Source organism: Panthera onca, chromosome C2, assembly GCF_046562875.1.
Source record: "Panthera onca isolate mPanOnc1 chromosome C2, mPanOnc1 haplotype 2, whole genome shotgun sequence".
NCBI classification, from domain to species: domain Eukaryota; kingdom Metazoa; phylum Chordata; class Mammalia; order Carnivora; family Felidae; genus Panthera; species Panthera onca.
The window spans coordinates 149,964,984-149,981,615 of record NC_138347.1 but is presented as its reverse complement, the minus strand read 5'-3'; the positions used below and the strand labels follow the sequence as shown (position 1 = coordinate 149,981,615).

Here is a 16,632-nt window from a genome sequence, read left to right as displayed (position 1 = left end):
ATCTGCTTTGAAGGAAACTCTCCAGGAAGGAGCCTCAAAATAGCCATCCAGTATCAGTATTGAAAACCAATGACGTCTCTTAATTCCCGTACGTTATAGGTGGTGGTTAATAAGGCTGCAGTTATGGTCCATCAGCTTTCGAAAAAGGAAGCTTCCAGACACGCCATCATGCGTTCTCCTCAGATGGTGTCTGCCATCGTACGCACCATGCAGAATACGAACGACGTGGAGACAGCTCGCTGTACTGCTGGCACCTTGCACAATCTTTCTCATCATCGTGAGGGCTTGCTGGCCATCTTTAAGTCTGGGGGCATTCCCGCCCTGGTGAAGATGCTTGGGTAAGAAAACATGGTCAGAAGGCTCACAGCTAAGAAGGAGAAGAGTGCCATCACTGCATTTCTGATGTGGCTTTTTTCTTCTTCCCAGGTCACCAGTGGATTCTGTATTATTTTATGCCATTACAACTCTCCACAACCTTTTATTGCATCAAGAAGGAGCTAAAATGGCAGTGCGTTTAGCTGGTGGGCTGCAGAAAATGGTTGCCTTGCTCAACAAAACAAATGTTAAATTCTTGGCTATTACGACAGACTGCCTTCAGATTTTAGCTTACGGCAACCAAGAAAGCAAGGTAAAAGAATTTTTCTGAATGTGGTTGTCATGGAGCATTGGGAACCCCAATGTCATGTCCTTCTGTGGACTCTAGGAAATTCTTTGTATGCCTCACCCTTTGTGTGTATCCTTAAAAAAAGTTGGACATCTTTTTTTCTATAAACGTTTGTATGTATCAAGCTAGGTGTTGGGGATATAGTGGGCAAACTCCTCTCAGAACTTTCATTCTTAGGTGGGAGATAGGCACTGAAATGATATAATTACTATTTAAGAGGAGCAATGAGAGCATATATGTGAACCAAACCCTGTTTTGAAAGTTCAGGGAGACCTGTTGGAGGAAGTGATAGGTTGTGTTCAGGTCTTAAGGGTGAGGAGAGATCGACTAGGTGAAGATTAGAGGAAATGGCACCTTTGAAAGCCCTACAGAGGGAGAAAAGTGATGAGTTTGGGAAATTCAAGAGATACAAAGAATAAAGAAGGGGTACCCAAGTGGCTCAGTTGGTTAAGTGTCTGAGTCTAGATTTCGTCTCAGGTCATGATCTCCTAGTTCGTGAGATTGAGCCCCGAGTTGGGCTCTGTGCTGACAGCGCGGGGCCTGCTTGGGATTGTCTCTCTCTCTCTGCCCATCTCCCACTTGAATGTGCTCGCTCTCTTCTCTGTCCCTTAAAATAAATAAACTTAGAAACAATAGTAAAGAAGAGGAAAGGTTTGAGTTGAGATTATTGAGCTCAGCAGGGCAGGTCCTGCAGGACCTTGTAGAATATGTTAAAAGATTAATGACTAAATGCAGTCAGTTTTAGCAAGGTATGAGCTGATGAGATTTGTGTTTAGAAAATCAGGATAGTTTGGAGGTGGGAATACGGAGGGAAGTAAAGGGCAAGAAGGAATGCTTATTTGATGAGACCTCATTTTAAGGTGAAAACAGCCAAGAGCCAAAAGATTAGGAGTTTTAAGTGCCCATTCTGGTTCACATTTTTAACAACTCCGCTTTGATACAACAATAATATCTGGGCATTACTGTCGCACACCAGCGTGGTTTCTGTTGTTTTGTTTTGTTCTGATCAGTGTGGGAGGAAGAAAATTGGGGCAGAGTTGATCTATTCTTGGGAGTATTGGGATACCTGAATTTGAGTGGAATCCTGTAGAAGGAGGGGGTAAATGGGGCCCCAGTGTGGGGATCTGGATAATGGGGTCTGGGAATACATTTAGATCAGTGGCAAAGCTGGCTGACATGCTTGTATAATAAAAATACGTTGGTTGTTTTCTTGGGCATATGATGACAATTTTGTGATTAACAGTATATACATGTCTTTCTAGCTGATCATTCTGGCTAGTGGTGGACCTCAAGCTTTAGTAAATATAATGAGGACCTACACTTACGAGAAACTACTGTGGACCACAAGCCGAGTACTGAAGGTGCTGTCTGTCTGCTCTAGTAATAAACCAGCTATTGTAGAAGCCGGTAAGCATTCTCAGTCTCGTGTGCAACATCTGGCAGTTCTAATTTGATTACTTGTTTTAGGAAAAGGGTGATACAACTTGATCTTAATGGTTTTGGAAATGGGCTGAAACTAGACGGTTCTGTTGCTTAACACCTGCACGGGTGCTGGTTAAGCCTAGGCCAGTTTAGGCAGAGTTGTTATTACCCATCGAAAATGATGGCTAATACTCGGTAGTTTCTGTTGTGCGTGTTGGTAGCAAAGGAGAGGAATTGGTGGACCAGCCACAGCCTTTTGTTTTTTTATCATGAGGATACAGTTACTCTGCAACTACCCAGCATCAGTTCTTTCTGTAACTCACTTAGCAGTATCTACCTGGACTCTCAAACCAAGTTTCATATCAAAACTGGAAGGGGGAAAATATGAAAGCATTTAATAGAAGAAAATACCTGGAATGAAGTGTAGGGTTAGTAACACCTCTTTTATTTGTTGAGAGTAGTTTTATTTAAGAATTTGTGGGAGAAAGGGGCATTATGGTTGCCCAGGATAGCTGGCTGGCACTGAGACAGACAGGTGTGGCTGGATTCATCTAGAATAAGGGGATGAAATTCTGGCCCAGCTGTTCCAGAAATATGAGTACTTGAGGAAAATGCAGAGTTTTGGACTTAATCAGAATGTGGAATGACAAGGTCATTATTTTTAAAAGTTAGCCAGGTTATTCTGATGTCCATTTGTGCGTTCTGAAAACATTCAGCACCTATGTCTTAAGCACTGGAATAAGCACGTGGTATATACTGGATAACTAAGCAGATATGGTCCCTATATTTATTCTTCCATTCTGTTGAGGGTGACAAAAATATGCAAAAAATGGCATTAACAGCTTAGAATGAGTATCAGAGAAGAAAGGAACAGTAAGTAGTGATCAGAATTAAAGGGGAGAGAGGAGCTTCTCTGAGAAAGGGATGTAAAATGAGATTGCAGGACGAGAAGGTACCTATTAGCCATATGAGAAGTGGGGATTAGATGTTTTCCGGGCAGAGAAAAGAACCCTATGCTATGTCCTGATGGTAAGAAAGAGATTGTTGAGTTCTAAGTGCTAAAGAGGAAGTGTAACTTGAATTTAATGAATAACGGATGAGTAGCCCAGGACCCAGGATGAGGTTGATGGGCTAGGCAAGGACCATGTATTGCAAGACATTTCTAGGCCCCTGTCACATGTATGTTTATTCATGGTTTGTTTTTTTCCTAGCTTTAGAACCACAGATGTAGAATAGGTCAGTTTGCAGTGCTAGGTGGGATCCAAATTCTAAAGGGTTCCTTAAGGTTATGCTAAAGAATTTGGCCTTTGTCTTAGAGATAATGAGAAGTTATTAGTGGTTGTTAAGCAGTGGCATCGCATCACAGTGAGGTGTTTGGATTATTAACAATGTATGACAGTTTGACCAAAAGCAAGCAGTTCAGGCCACCGAGCTGTGTTACAAACTTCTGTTTTGGTATGAAAAATAGAAAGGGTGACTGTTTTGAGGCTTCTGATAGCGCCCATAAAATGTAATAACTTGGGGGCTAAAGGGCAACCGGAAGTGATTTGTGGTGGGGAGAACATCCTAAATGGAGCTACCAGAATGAATTGGTTAATTTTTGGAACAAGGTAATTTAAGAAGCTGAGATAGAGTGACTAAAAGGCCAGTAGGTAGCTGGATTATGTATGGCACAGAGATGCAGGGGGAGACGGGGCTAGAGATTTGGGAGTTGACCTCTCAGTGTAGGGGGGGGAGAGGGGACATGCCTTAAAGTCATCTGCGTGGACTCTTACCTGAGACCTGCCGAATGAGCAGGTCTACGTGTTTTTGAAGTCTACGGGGTATTCTGATGAGACATTTGGGGTCAAATCCACCCTGTTCGTGTGAATAGTAAAGGGAGGGAATGAAATCTGTGAAGGAGAGAAGGTAGAGGAGGGGGATCTAGGCATGGAGCAGATCTTGAGCATCAGCCGTGTGCAGGTCTCTGTTAGTAGCTGGAGCTGCTAGGAGGAAGCAGCCAGATAGGGATGATGCTTGTCTCCTAGGGGAGGTAGACTTAATTTTTGAGAGAGACACGAAAAGGGGCACCTGGCTGGCTGGCAGTAGAGCATGCGACTCTTGATCTCCAGGTCATGAGTTCAGGCCCCACACTGGGTGTGGAGCCTACCTAAAATGAAAAATAAAACAGACCTGAAGAGATGAACAAGGAGACAAGGGAAAGTATCTCACTACATTCGGAAGGGATTTCAGTAGGAGAGAGATGGGTGAAGTTAAGCCAGTGAGTGAGGAATTGAGCGTCCGTTTACCCTCCACCGCCCGTACAAATGCTCTTCCTTAGGGTCCTGAATGGCAGAAGGTTATGAACCGTTGGGTCACATGGTTTGGAGTCAGTCATTTTCATACGGTTCCTGGTAATAAACTGGAGTTCCAGTACCTTTTAGGATTGGTCCTCCTCCATATTTTTGCGCAGATGTCACCTTCACACTGAGGTGACCTAATTACCCTACTTGAAATTGTAGGGCACCCCCCCCCCCCACACTTGTGGGGTTTTCTTCCTGATAGCACTTGGCACCGTCTGACACTGTGTAGTTTCAGCTTATTAATTGTATATTTGTTTATATTGTCTGCCTCCAGCTAGACCATGAATGAGCTCTATGAGAGAAGGGGCCATGCAATATTTTGCTCATTGGTCCAGCTCCAGCTCACAATGGTCTGATTTTATTTAGGTGGATATTTTTGAGATGATTGAATGGACGAAAGTAAAATTACGTAAGGAGGAGAGTGGAGACAGAGAAGGCTTTTTCCACATTGGGTATTTGACAGAAGTTACCACTAGTTGAGGTGAATGGGAAAAGAAGGGGAAACTGAGCACCATCCTAGCAAATGAAAATAAAGGACTTAGAGGGGATAAGTTTTGGCAGTGAAGAGGCACACCCTCTAAGACTAGAAAAGACACTTAGTGCTGATAGGAATTGCCAGCTAATGGCCATTGCCTTAGATCTTTTTTCATATTCTAGGTGGCATGCAAGCTTTAGGGCTTCACCTGACAGATCCAAGTCAACGTCTCGTTCAGAACTGTCTTTGGACTCTTAGGAATCTATCAGATGCTGCGACTAAACAGGTAAATTTTGAATATGCCAGTGCCTTGGTGATAGAATTAAGATGAATATGTACTGAGCATTTGTTTTTATGTCCATAGGAAGGGATGGAAGGTCTTCTTGGGACCCTTGTTCAGCTTCTGGGCTCAGATGATATAAATGTGGTCACCTGTGCAGCTGGAATTCTTTCTAATCTCACTTGCAATAATTATAAGAATAAGATGATGGTCTGCCAAGTGGGTGGTATAGAGGCACTTGTGCGTACTGTCCTTCGTGCTGGTGACAGGGAGGACATCACCGAGCCTGCCATCTGTGCTCTTCGTCATCTGACCAGTCGACACCAGGAAGCAGAGATGGCCCAGAATGCTGTTCGTCTTCACTATGGACTACCGGTTGTGGTTAAACTCCTGCACCCACCATCCCATTGGCCTCTGATAAAGGTAAACTGTCTGTCACAATAGTAGGTTGCAGAATTGGACATGAACCACCTCTAGCTATTGGATGGTTGTCTAGGCATAAGGGGTTAACAAGTACGAATCCTGTTCCTTAGTAAATAGGAAGTGTGGCCGGAGTGGGCTTCCGAAGTGTTTGTGAAGTCTGTGCTACTTTCAGGTGATACCGATAGATTTAGTGTGGTGGGAATTTTAGGCTAAGAAAATGATTTTATTGAGTTACATGCCCGCTCTTTATTCTTCTTATCTACAGGCCACCGTTGGATTGATTCGAAATCTTGCCCTTTGTCCAGCAAATCACGCACCTCTCCGTGAACAGGGTGCCATTCCGCGACTAGTTCAGTTGCTGGTTCGTGCCCATCAAGATACCCAGCGCCGCACATCTATGGGCGGAACGCAGCAGCAGTTTGTGGTAGGTAAATCTTAGTAGTGACACCCGGCTATTTAAAAGGAATGCATAAATTCATGGGATCCTGAACTTCTTTGGTCATTGGTTCCCTTGATCTTCTAGCCTGAGGGGCTGTTTGCTAATGATTTAAAAAAACTGTGACCTGTCCCTGGCTGCAGAGAAGATCAGGAATAATGTGGCCCCTAGTGCTGTTGCCTTTGACCTCTCCTTGCATCGGCAGTCTTCCAAAGAGAGCAGGGTGTGGTGTGCTGCTGTGGGGTCAGGTGCTTCTTGCAGTGTTTTCGTTTAATGCATACAAAGGGTCACCTTCTTAGGAAGTAGCAGAACCATAGTTTGAATCCAGGTCCATCTGATTTCAGAGCCTCTTATTCCCCATTATAACATGCGTTTTGCCTGTAAACATTTAACATACCTTTTACTGTCTCTTCCAGGGATGGTTTAAACTGTTTTCACAGACCTAAGAATACTAAGAAATTTCAAGAAGTAGTAGTAGCATTTACCCATAAGCTCAACCTAAAGCTTTCCATGTCAGGTTTGCAGTCTTTAAAAACTAGCTTTGTTACAAGTATCTGAAGACACTGTAGAATTTATGCCTCAGAATTTAAGATTCAAGCCTTCAAAGAGCTTTCTCTTATTTAATTAGGTCACTTTAGAAAACAAGAGCCTACCGGCACAGATTTTGGGAATCTCTTATTGGTAGTTATTATGTGTATGCACTCATTACTGGGCTTCGGCTTTCTCCATTCATTACTTTTGGTATTGGCCTGTCTCCATGAGGTGGCTTAAAAGAATGCAAAAGGTACCTTTTATTTTACATCTTTTCTCTAGGAAGAAAGGAGTATCTTGTGTTTTTATAAAAATCAAGTTGTTTATAAAAGCCGAATTCTAACCTTTTTTAAAACTCAGAAACAGGGAAACAGTACTTAACATTTTGCAAAAGCTAACTTCCTTCTTCTGTAAGACTACCAGTCAGTCTTAGAGGTGGTGAGGAGTGGATTTTCCACTTGACAGCTCAATAGAATTTTAGCAGTTGGTGATAAAACTTTGCTAGGTTTTCATGAAATACACATAGATATACAAAAATAGAGGGAGCATGTGGAAGAAAAGCATTTGTCAGTCTGCACATTACTTTCCCATCTTTGTGTATCTTTATGTATTCCCTTTACCTAAAGTTGGTGTCTTGACGGTCGGAGTCCATCGAAGCTGTAATTCCTGTGTGTTGTATGTGTTTGCGGGGAGGGGTACAACTTGGAATTAGTGCCATCAGGAACCCCCTCCCCCCCAGTGACGTTCAGCTTCTTGGAATCCTCCTTCATTCCTAGACTAATTGCAAATTCTGGGGAACTTTGGGTGTATACTGTGAATAATCAGCTTAGGAATTGTGACTCAGAACAGAAAGCCTTTGAAGTTTATAAACTTTAGAGATGAGAATGCCCTATTTGTTAACCATGTTTCTTTTGGTAGGAGGGAGTCCGTATGGAAGAAATTGTTGAAGGTTGTACCGGAGCCCTTCATATCCTAGCTCGGGATGTTCACAACCGAATCGTAATCAGAGGACTAAATACCATTCCATTGTTTGTGCAGGTATGTTGGTTTTATGTGAGGCAGTCTAGATTTTATGTGTCCATAAAATTTCGGAAAATTAGGGACCAAGTTAGGGGCAGTTTTTCCTCTGTCTCCAGTTACAAAATGACAACGCTCTGTTCGTGCGCCTTGCCAGAGCATGACAATTGGAATCTCAGTGTGTCGTGTCCTTTCGGTTGAGTGCATTTTATTTTATTAAAAGTCCCTTTGTTTTTCTTGGGTAGTAGGGGAAACACTGGGACTAGAGCCTGAAGAAGAGAGAGACTTCATACTCCACTTCAGGGCTGCTGAGGTTTGGAGGGAGGAGAGCCGGTCACGGTTGCCAGAGCACAGGCGTCCAGCTACCTCCTGGATCGCCCAATCCAGGAGTTTGGAGAAGAGAGTTTGAGGCTGAAATTGCTCTAGAAAACCAGTGCTCCGGAGCATCAACCAGCTGCCTGAGGACAGGAAGTTAGAGAATAGGATTTAACACCAATAGCGCAAAGGCCATCTTCTCTCTGAATCGGGAATACTTGCGCCCCGGTGGGGTGCCTGCCGTGTTTTTTCTTTAGATTTAATTCGGATTTGTTTGTGCTTTTCTCCTCAGCTGCTTTATTCTCCCATTGAAAATATCCAAAGAGTAGCCGCAGGGGTCCTCTGTGAACTTGCTCAGGACAAGGAGGCTGCGGAAGCCATTGAAGCGGAGGGAGCCACGGCTCCTCTGACAGAGCTCCTTCACTCCAGAAACGAAGGTGTGGGTAAGTCGAAACGGAACCAGAACCTTTAGCCGGTGCACACCAGAAAGCCTCAGCTTTTCCTCAGGGGCCTTTTTTCCTCTCCCAGCAACATACGCAGCTGCTGTTTTGTTCCGAATGTCTGAGGACAAGCCCCAGGACTACAAGAAGCGGCTTTCGGTGGAGCTGACCAGTTCTCTCTTCAGAACGGAGCCAATGGCTTGGAATGAGGTAGGCCGTGTGGACGCGTTTCTTCGGTAGCGTGTGGCTTCCCCTCCAAATACTTGTACACGTTTATTTGCCTTGACTGTGTCCTTGGCTTGGATATTCGTTCTCTCCGCTGCCTTAGCAGCTGCTGTGAGGAAGAACCACAGCTTGAAACGGCCTGTTCAGAACAAACCAGTCACACTGCTTATTAACATTAGAATTCGTGAGGGAGACGGATGAAAAAGTTATCGGCTAAAGTATCTTTTTCAAAAGGGAATTTTTTCCTTTTAAGGAAAGAGGAACCCTCTTAAATACTGTAGTTGGAGGTTAATTTATTGATTCTCTTTCTGTGAATTTGTCTTCAGCATTCGGCCTCATTACAGAGGTGTTCTTAAAACATTAGAACCACCCTGGAAGTTCATTCAGTGATGTTACATAGTTGTACAGTGGATTATAAGAATGGAAAGAGAGCCTATAGATTGTTAGGTTACAAAAAAAAAAGAAAAGAAGAAAAAAGCAGATTGCCAAACAGTGAGTAATTTGTCAGTTGGGCTTTTAATGGGCAGTCTTAACGTGTTCCAACTTGAGCTCTGAACTTCCCCAAGCCTGTTCCTCTCATAGTCTCCTTCCAGCTGTTCAAGCTAAAAATCTTCTTTCATGTAGAATATTCTGTTTGTCAGCAACTCCTGTTGGGGGCAGACACTTTGACGATTGTGTTTACGGTTATATTTGCTTGAAAGAATAAATTAGTGACTGTTTTTAATGCTGTGTGCAATGACAAAACATGCTGCTTTAGGTGTCGGTAGTTAATCTTTGAGGGTAGAGTTTCAAGTATTTCTGTGCGTTCTTCGTTCCTTCTATAATGTGAAAATAAGTGTGTTCTCAAAATATTAGTATACCTAAGTTCAGAATTTTCATTTTGCTTCCTTGCCTTGTACCTGTTTATCTAGACTGCTGATCTTGGACTTGATATTGGTGCCCAGGGAGAGCCCCTTGGATATCGTCAGGATGGTATGTGTCTCTTATTTCCCGATTGACTCCAGGTCAAGTTAAGGTTCAAGTTAAGCTTTATCAGAAAAGCTGGTTTGCTCATCTGGGAAACCAGCGTTGGCAGGAAAGTAGTGGCAGCAGTTAAAGGCACTTCTGAAATTCCAGAGTCGGCAGCGGTATCTTTCTCGGAGCCTGGGGAATTTTGAGCCCCACAACGAGCAGACGACATTAACAAATAGCCTGTACTGCAGACGCCCAGTACTAGTGACACATATCACAGGTTGCCTTTGTACGTGCTTTTTTGGTCAGAGAATCTATACATCCATACAGCCCACCCAGGAAGCGAGAGTAGAGGGAACTTTGGCCCCAGGTTCAGATCTGGGGTGGGTCTACATCATTCTAGTATGGGGGTTTTCCAAAAAACTCATTCAGATCTGGGTAATGGAGATGGAGTGTGGCAGACACCGCGAGTAAATACAGCTCTTCACCTTGTATTTATTATCTCATCTGGCTTTTCCCAATTATTAGACCACTAAAGCTCGTAGGCATCTTCTGTTGACAGATCGGTACTGTCAACCCTTAATGTAAAAGTTTCACTGGAAACAACAGCTTGAGTTTTCACAGTACTTCTGTTTCACTGGACTTTTCACCAGGTAGATTACATCCGCCAGACCTCCTGGCTTTTGCTTTCATCTCTTGCCTGTGACTTCTTGATACTGGGCGGTCACATGCGCAGTAGTAGACTGCTGGCTGTCCCCCTCAGGGGTTTTATGTCTCCGCCTAGGCAAACACGGAATGTTCCGTGGTAAGCTGATGGTGTGGTTAGAACTTGCTGGTCTGCCTCTGGTGGAAACAGACTTTATAGCCCCGTGGGTGGCCTGGCACTGAGTAATTACTTGGTTGGAGAAGCTGAAGAGGCTAGAAAGGCCTGCTTTCTGACCAGCTCGCGGACATCGAAGGCCCAGGCTTCAGTGTTAACGTTAATGTCTGTCTCCTCTTTCTCTGTGTCCCTTGCCCCTTTTGTTGCCACCCCCCACCCCGCCTCCTGTAGATCCCAGCTACCGTTCCTTTCACTCTGGTGGATATGGCCAGGATGCCTTGGGTATGGACCCCATGATGGAGCATGAGATGGGTGGCCACCACCCTGGTGCTGACTATCCAGTTGATGGGCTGCCAGATCTGGGGCACGCCCAGGACCTCATGGATGGGCTGCCTCCAGGCGACAGCAATCAGCTGGCCTGGTTTGATACTGACCTGTAAATCATCCTTTAGGTAAGAAGTTAAAAAAAGCCAGTTTGGGTAAAATACTTTTACTCTGCCTACAGAACTTCAGAGAGACTTGGTTGGTAGGGTGGGAGTGGTTTAGGCCTATTTGTAAATCTGCCACAGAAACAGATACGTACTTTGAAAGGAGATGTCTTGGAACATTTGAATGTTCTCAGATTTCTGGTTGTTAAGTGGTCATGTGTGGAAGTTATTAACTTTAATGTTTTTTGCCACAGCTTTGCAACTTAATACTCAAATGAGTAACATTTGCTGTTTTAAACATTAATAGCAGCCTTTCTCTCTTTATACAGCTGTATTGTCTGAACTTGCATTGTGATTGGCCTGTAGAGTTGCTGAGAGGGCTCGAGGGGTGGGCTGGTATCTCAGAAAGTGCCTGACACACTAACCAAGCTGAGTTTCCTATGGGAACAATTGAAGTAAACTTTTTGTTCTGGTCCTTTTTGGTCGAGGAGTAACAATACAAATGGATTTTGGGAGTGACTCAAGAAGTGAAGAATGCACAAGAATGGATCACAAGATATGGAATTTATCAAACTCTAGCCTTGCTTGTTAAATTTTTTTTTTTTTTAAATATCTGTAATGGTACTGACTTTGCTTGCTTTGAAGTAGCTCTTTAATTTTTTTTTGCAGTAACTGTTAGTTTTTTAAGTCTCTCGTAGTGTTAAGTTATAGTGAATACTGCTACAGCAATTTCTAATTTTTAAGAATTGAGTAATGGTGTAGAACACTAATTCATAATCACTCTAATTGTAATCTGAATAAAGTGTAACATTGTGTAGCCTTTTTGTATAAAATAGACAAATAGAAATGGTCCAATTAGTTTCCTTTTTAATATGCTTAAAATAAGCAGGTGGATCTATTTCATGTTTTTGATCAAAAACTTTATTTGGGATATGTATGGGTAGGGTAAATCAGTAAGAGGTGTTATTTGGAACCTTGTTTTGGACAGTTTACCATTTGCCTTTTATCCCAAAGTTGTTGTAACCTGCTGTGATACAATGCTTCAAGAGAAAATGCGGTTATAAAAATGGTTCAGAATTAAACTTTTAATTCATTCGACTGTGTCAGCCTTTTTTTCCTCGTCATTGAATGGTTTGTGAGGATATTTAGTAGCTTATTCAGCTTCATCCTGAGGAAAACACACATGGTGAAATAATTTTAAGTTTTAGTGAAATAGAGCGCCTTACCTCCAGATGGGATCATGTGCCAGGTTTCTTTGGTCCTGGGTTAAACTGCACCAGAAACCTCCGTTCAGAGGCATGTGATGTAGTCTGGGCTACACACAACAAAACTGAACGCCAGATAAGCTAGGCTTCCCCCACTCCAGTTACCATCAAATGGTTCCTTCCCATGAAGGTAATAATGAATTAACTACCTGGATTTGGATTTCAAGCACCTTCACGGAATTGTGACTCATGGGGAGAGGGGAATTCCTTCAACTCCACTTTGAACTGAAAAATGAAGGTGGTTTAAGTGTTGATGTTTATCTAAACATAATCGGAGAGACCAGAATGAGCCTTCTTTCAGCTGTCTGCCAGGGAATCCTGTCATCCTGGCGGTAGGTCTGACGAGCTTAGTTCATCCTTCAGGGCGGAGCCTGTAGACCTGTAAAGACTTGTGTTTTGGTCTTTAAAAAGAGTGAAAGTGTTTTGTGCTCAGGGAGAGCTGTTTCTGAGTTACCGCGCGTTTTTATTTAAGATCATGGCTGGTAGATAAACATTTCAGTTCCTCTTTGTTGAAGTTCTGTGAAAGCCACTGTGGTCTAAAACGCGATTGGGATTGGAGAGGAAATCCCATACCTGGTGAGGTGGTTGGTTTCAGGTTCCTTCCGGTTCGTGACAGAATCGGGCCAGTATTGCTAGCAGCTTAACATAAGGTACCACAGCAGGGGGTTTCACTTACAGAAATTCTTAAAATCAGAAAACATTTTCAGAGCTTTGACTGACATCATTACGGTTTTGAAGTTGTGCTTAAAAAATGTGAAGTTAATCTGATTCAGCCACGTGGTTCTGCAATGTATTTAGAAGTACAAAGGGCCAAAAACAGCCAAGACACAGGTGAAGAGTGAGAGGGAAGACTCGCTGTGTCCGCGGTCACGGCCTAAGCGTAAGGGTGGAGACAGGGATCACGAGCTGGCACAGAGGCAGACAGAATACGGGACAAGTGTGATATGTAGACCACGAACCGTACTTCAGAGGTAGCGCCGGAGGTCCGTGTGAAAAGGAGGGACTGATAGCCATTCGGAAGAATCGAAAATACGGGGGTGGGAGATGCATGACCGACAAAATGCCAAGATTTTAGAGACGAGTAGGATCAGTATTGATGAGGTTTCTTTCGCCCCGCGCCATCGTGGCTTGGCAGAGCGCTGCGTGGCAGGCAGCCGTGTGTCCCGTGGTCGCTTGTTCACACACGAGAACGGCCTCGCTGCAGCCTCACGGCAGTAGGTGTGCGTTGCCAGCACGATCGCGAGAAGCAAGTCACAGATGCTGCGCGGCTTCGTTGGCGGAACGAAAGGGCAGACTGTTCCGAGGAAGTCACGCGTGGATGGATGGTAAAAACAAGAGCAAGGAAGTGATTGGATTACTGCAAAAATCAGAATAGCGGTTACCTGGGGGACAGGGATGCCTCAGACACGTGGTCCCATTGCGGTGACTGCCACTAAGCTGAAGAAGGAAGCTCTTCCACGTCGGAGATGTCCTAGGTTCTCATCTGGTTATCTGAGTTCTTGACAGTGAAAGGTCTTACAAATATGCTCTTCAATTTTTGTTTTGATTTCTGCAATAAAAACGGAAGGTCTGAACTGTGCTGTTTGGTTTATAAAGTGGATCGCGCCCTGTAGCTGGCCGTTGTCCCCACGGGTGGGAATTGAACTGCCTTCCCTCGCCTGGAGGGGATTACGAAGGTGTGGGGTGGGGCTGAGAAGCCATGTCTGGCTTTTCCTCCTCTTCCTCCTCCATCGGTGGCCTGGCCGCGGGGAGTCCTCGCCCCTCCCTCCCGCCCCCAGCACCACCTGTGCAGCCAGGGGCCCGAAGTGGCATTTAAGGGACCAGTCCTCCTTCCAGGCCTCGTCGGGACTCCACACCGCCCCGGTCCTCCTCCTGGGCCGTGGCTTCTTGCTGCTTGTCCCTGCACTTCCCCCTCCTCAGCCCCCCGGAAGCCTGAGACTTTTGGGGCCTCCTAAACTTTGGTCCCCGGCCCTCTTCCCTGCCACTCCTTCCTGAAGCTCCTGCCTCGGCCCCTGCACACACATATACACACACACACATATACGTACATGGATCTTGCCACCGTACTTTGCTGTCGGCAGGGGAGGGAGAAGAGGAATCCTGCTTTGTGCTGAGACCGGAGAGGCCCAGTTCCTCTCTCACCCCAGAGCCCCCGGTTTCTGAGCGGCGTCACAGGGACGGAGCCTGTCTGCAGTCACAGAATTGACCCGAGAACCTCATGAGGCGACCCGAAAAGCCTCACGGTAACGTGGGAAACACGAGCTAGGAGATGAGGCGAGTGTGCAGACCGGTGCGAGGAGATTCTATTGCTGCGTCCTCGAGAACCCCCGAGGACTGTTCCTCTCTGGACCCCAGTGGCCAGAGCACGCCCTTCGCAGAGGGACGGCCCCCGGCACCTACTCTCAGGCCGAAAGTTAAGGCAGGGTCTCGAAGCCCCGGCCCTGCCGGTAACGGAGGGAAAGTCAGCCCCTTCCCCGTGCAACCTGGTCCCCCTCCCCTCCCTAATTTGTTGCTCGCTGGCCGGCCGTTCACCTCTGCAACTGCGGTGACACCACCTGCCCCTGAGGGGGCTCAAGTGGCGGTTGTAGCCACTTCGAAAGCAGAAGCATGAAGGCAGCGGGAAGGAGGACCAGTAGGTGCCCGCGTCCGGGCCCCTTGCCGTTGCAGGAACCCCGAGAGCTCTGATGGGCCCGCAGCCAGGGGCCTTCTCTTCCCTTAGAACTGGAGCCAGCCTGCCGAGCCGAATGTGAGCGTGGGGGCCTCGCACGGGGAGGGCAGGGAGGGACGAGGCCTCCTGCCCGCCCAGCCGAGCCTGTTCGCGTCCCCTACGCCCGAGCTCGGTGGGACCAGGGCCGCTGCTTTCCAGTTGGCACCTTGATGAGGATGATAGGATCCCCCCGATTCCAGGGTGGCGGCCTCCCATCGGTGTGAAGCCCGGCGTGGGCTCGCTCTAGTGCCCCGGCACCCCGGGCCGAGTGCCCTCGGCAGAGCGGGAGCCCCGCTCTCCTGAAAAACGCAATGCTGAGAGGCTCCGGGCCAACGACGCTCCACAAACCATTCTGGAACATTACAACTTTGTTTTACCTTAAACAGCAAAGACTCCTCCCTGCTCAACTAGAAAGGGTAAAGAAGAATCTTCCGGTGCCCCGAATTAACCTTCTGGGGAGACTCCAGGCACACAACTCCAGGGCCGTTCCCCCGAGAACCGAACCAAGGGACAGAACAGATTTATTTCCTGGCAAAATAGGGAGACCTGCGCCTGTTCCCTGGACCCGGCAGGCCAGGCCGCTGGAGACAAGGCCGGGCCTCTGGCTGCACCACGGGCTGCTCCCCCGCCCAGGAGCACAGGCAAAACGAGCGGGGCCAGGGCCACGTGGGCACACAGCCTGAAGTTGGGCACATCGCCTGGGGCCGCCTCCCCACGGGCAGTAAGTAGGCTGGGAGAGATGGAGGGCGACCGCCTGCTCCTGGGGTGCTCTTGCACCCCAAGTACTCACAGCTCTAGCTCTGGGTTACCCCAGTGGGGGGCACGGAGGCTGTGCAGTCAGGGTCCTGAATTAAACCAGACCCTGGGGCCTCGGACAAGTGGACAGGCTCCTCCGAGCCTGTTTTCTCTCAGTTACGAGATGAAGCCAAGGCGGCCACCTTTGTAGGTGGTAGTGGCGATTCAACAAGGTAACAGACATACGCTTTTGATGGAAGTTGGGTCCCAAGCTGTCGTTTTCACTACCAAGCCAAGTGGAAGCTTGGCCAACCACCCAGATCACTGTGGCAAAGTGCGGCCGTTGGTGACCGCGTGGCCAGCTTCCCGTGATGCGGTAGATGGGGCCGCCTGTGTGCCCACGTGGCTACCATTTGTGCTTGTCCCGCCCATTCGGCCTGCGTGCTGGTTGCCGTCTGGGACAGACTCCCTCCCGTCTGGGCTCGGGACAGTGTCTAGTAGTGAAGCGAATCCCCTCTAAGAAGCACAGACATGGAAGCTGGGGGGGGGGGGGGCGGTGGGGAGCAGCTATTGGTCTCGTCTAGACTCGCCCTTTCATTTTGCAGCTGGGGAAGCAGGCCCCAGAGAGGCCAAGGGAGGGCCTCGACTTGCTCACCTGCTTCGGGCTGCCCAGGACCCACCCCGACCTTCCGGTCCAGATCCAAGAGGAAGCCTTCCTCAGTACCACAGCCCCAGCAGCTTTCTGCACTGTCCACCAAACATTTTCACGGGCTGGATTCTCACCTAGGAGGTTTAAGGGCCTCTGTGTGGGAACATAGGAAGCTGGAAAGGTTCCAAGGATAACGCGGGGGGGGGGGGGGGGGGGAGGGGGGTAATCAGTAGGAGTTGGAATCAAAATAGAATCATCCCCCCTGTCATGACATCCAGACGGGCAGACCTTCAAAGAGGCCAGGGTTCCTCGAGTTTTTTGCACCCTCTACGCAAACTTTCACTGCCTGCCCATTGGCGGAGCCTTGCCCGGTCCTCCCCAGGATTCTGTAAAAGCGGGAGGATAAGAGGCTAAAACTAGCTTCCAAAAAGGCCTGCTCTGGAGCTGTGGCTGGGAGAACCTTCATGCCTAGTCCTGTCTTTTAAATCTTCTCTGGAGGAGAGAGAT

General features: G+C 46.9%; 1 protein-coding gene across 3 annotated transcripts in view; it reads left to right on the top strand.

Annotated features, from left to right (window-relative positions):
- CTNNB1 (catenin beta 1) overlaps nt 1-11,864 on the top strand; it is a 41,113-nt gene extending 29,249 nt beyond the window's left edge. The window contains exons 5-16 of one of the 3 annotated variants that reach the window (XM_060638351.3): nt 100-338; nt 427-628; nt 1,927-2,071; nt 5,086-5,189; nt 5,268-5,606; nt 5,872-6,030; nt 7,492-7,611; nt 8,198-8,348; nt 8,434-8,555; nt 9,482-9,542; nt 10,573-10,793; nt 11,258-11,864. In XM_060638351.3, coding sequence (XP_060494334.1) covers nt 100-338; nt 427-628; nt 1,927-2,071; nt 5,086-5,189; nt 5,268-5,606; nt 5,872-6,030; nt 7,492-7,611; nt 8,198-8,348; nt 8,434-8,555; nt 9,482-9,542; nt 10,573-10,781 — 1,851 coding nt within the window. In that variant the 3' untranslated portion in view covers nt 10,782-10,793; nt 11,258-11,864. Of the gene's footprint in view, nt 1-99; nt 339-426; nt 629-1,926; nt 2,072-5,085; nt 5,190-5,267; nt 5,607-5,871; nt 6,031-7,491; nt 7,612-8,197; nt 8,349-8,433; nt 8,556-9,481; nt 9,543-10,572 lie in introns of all 3 variants that reach the window. The other 2 variants (XM_060638350.3, XM_060638352.3) reach the window with 2 other exon arrangements.
- Nucleotides 11,865-16,632: the final 4,768 nt, after the last annotated feature.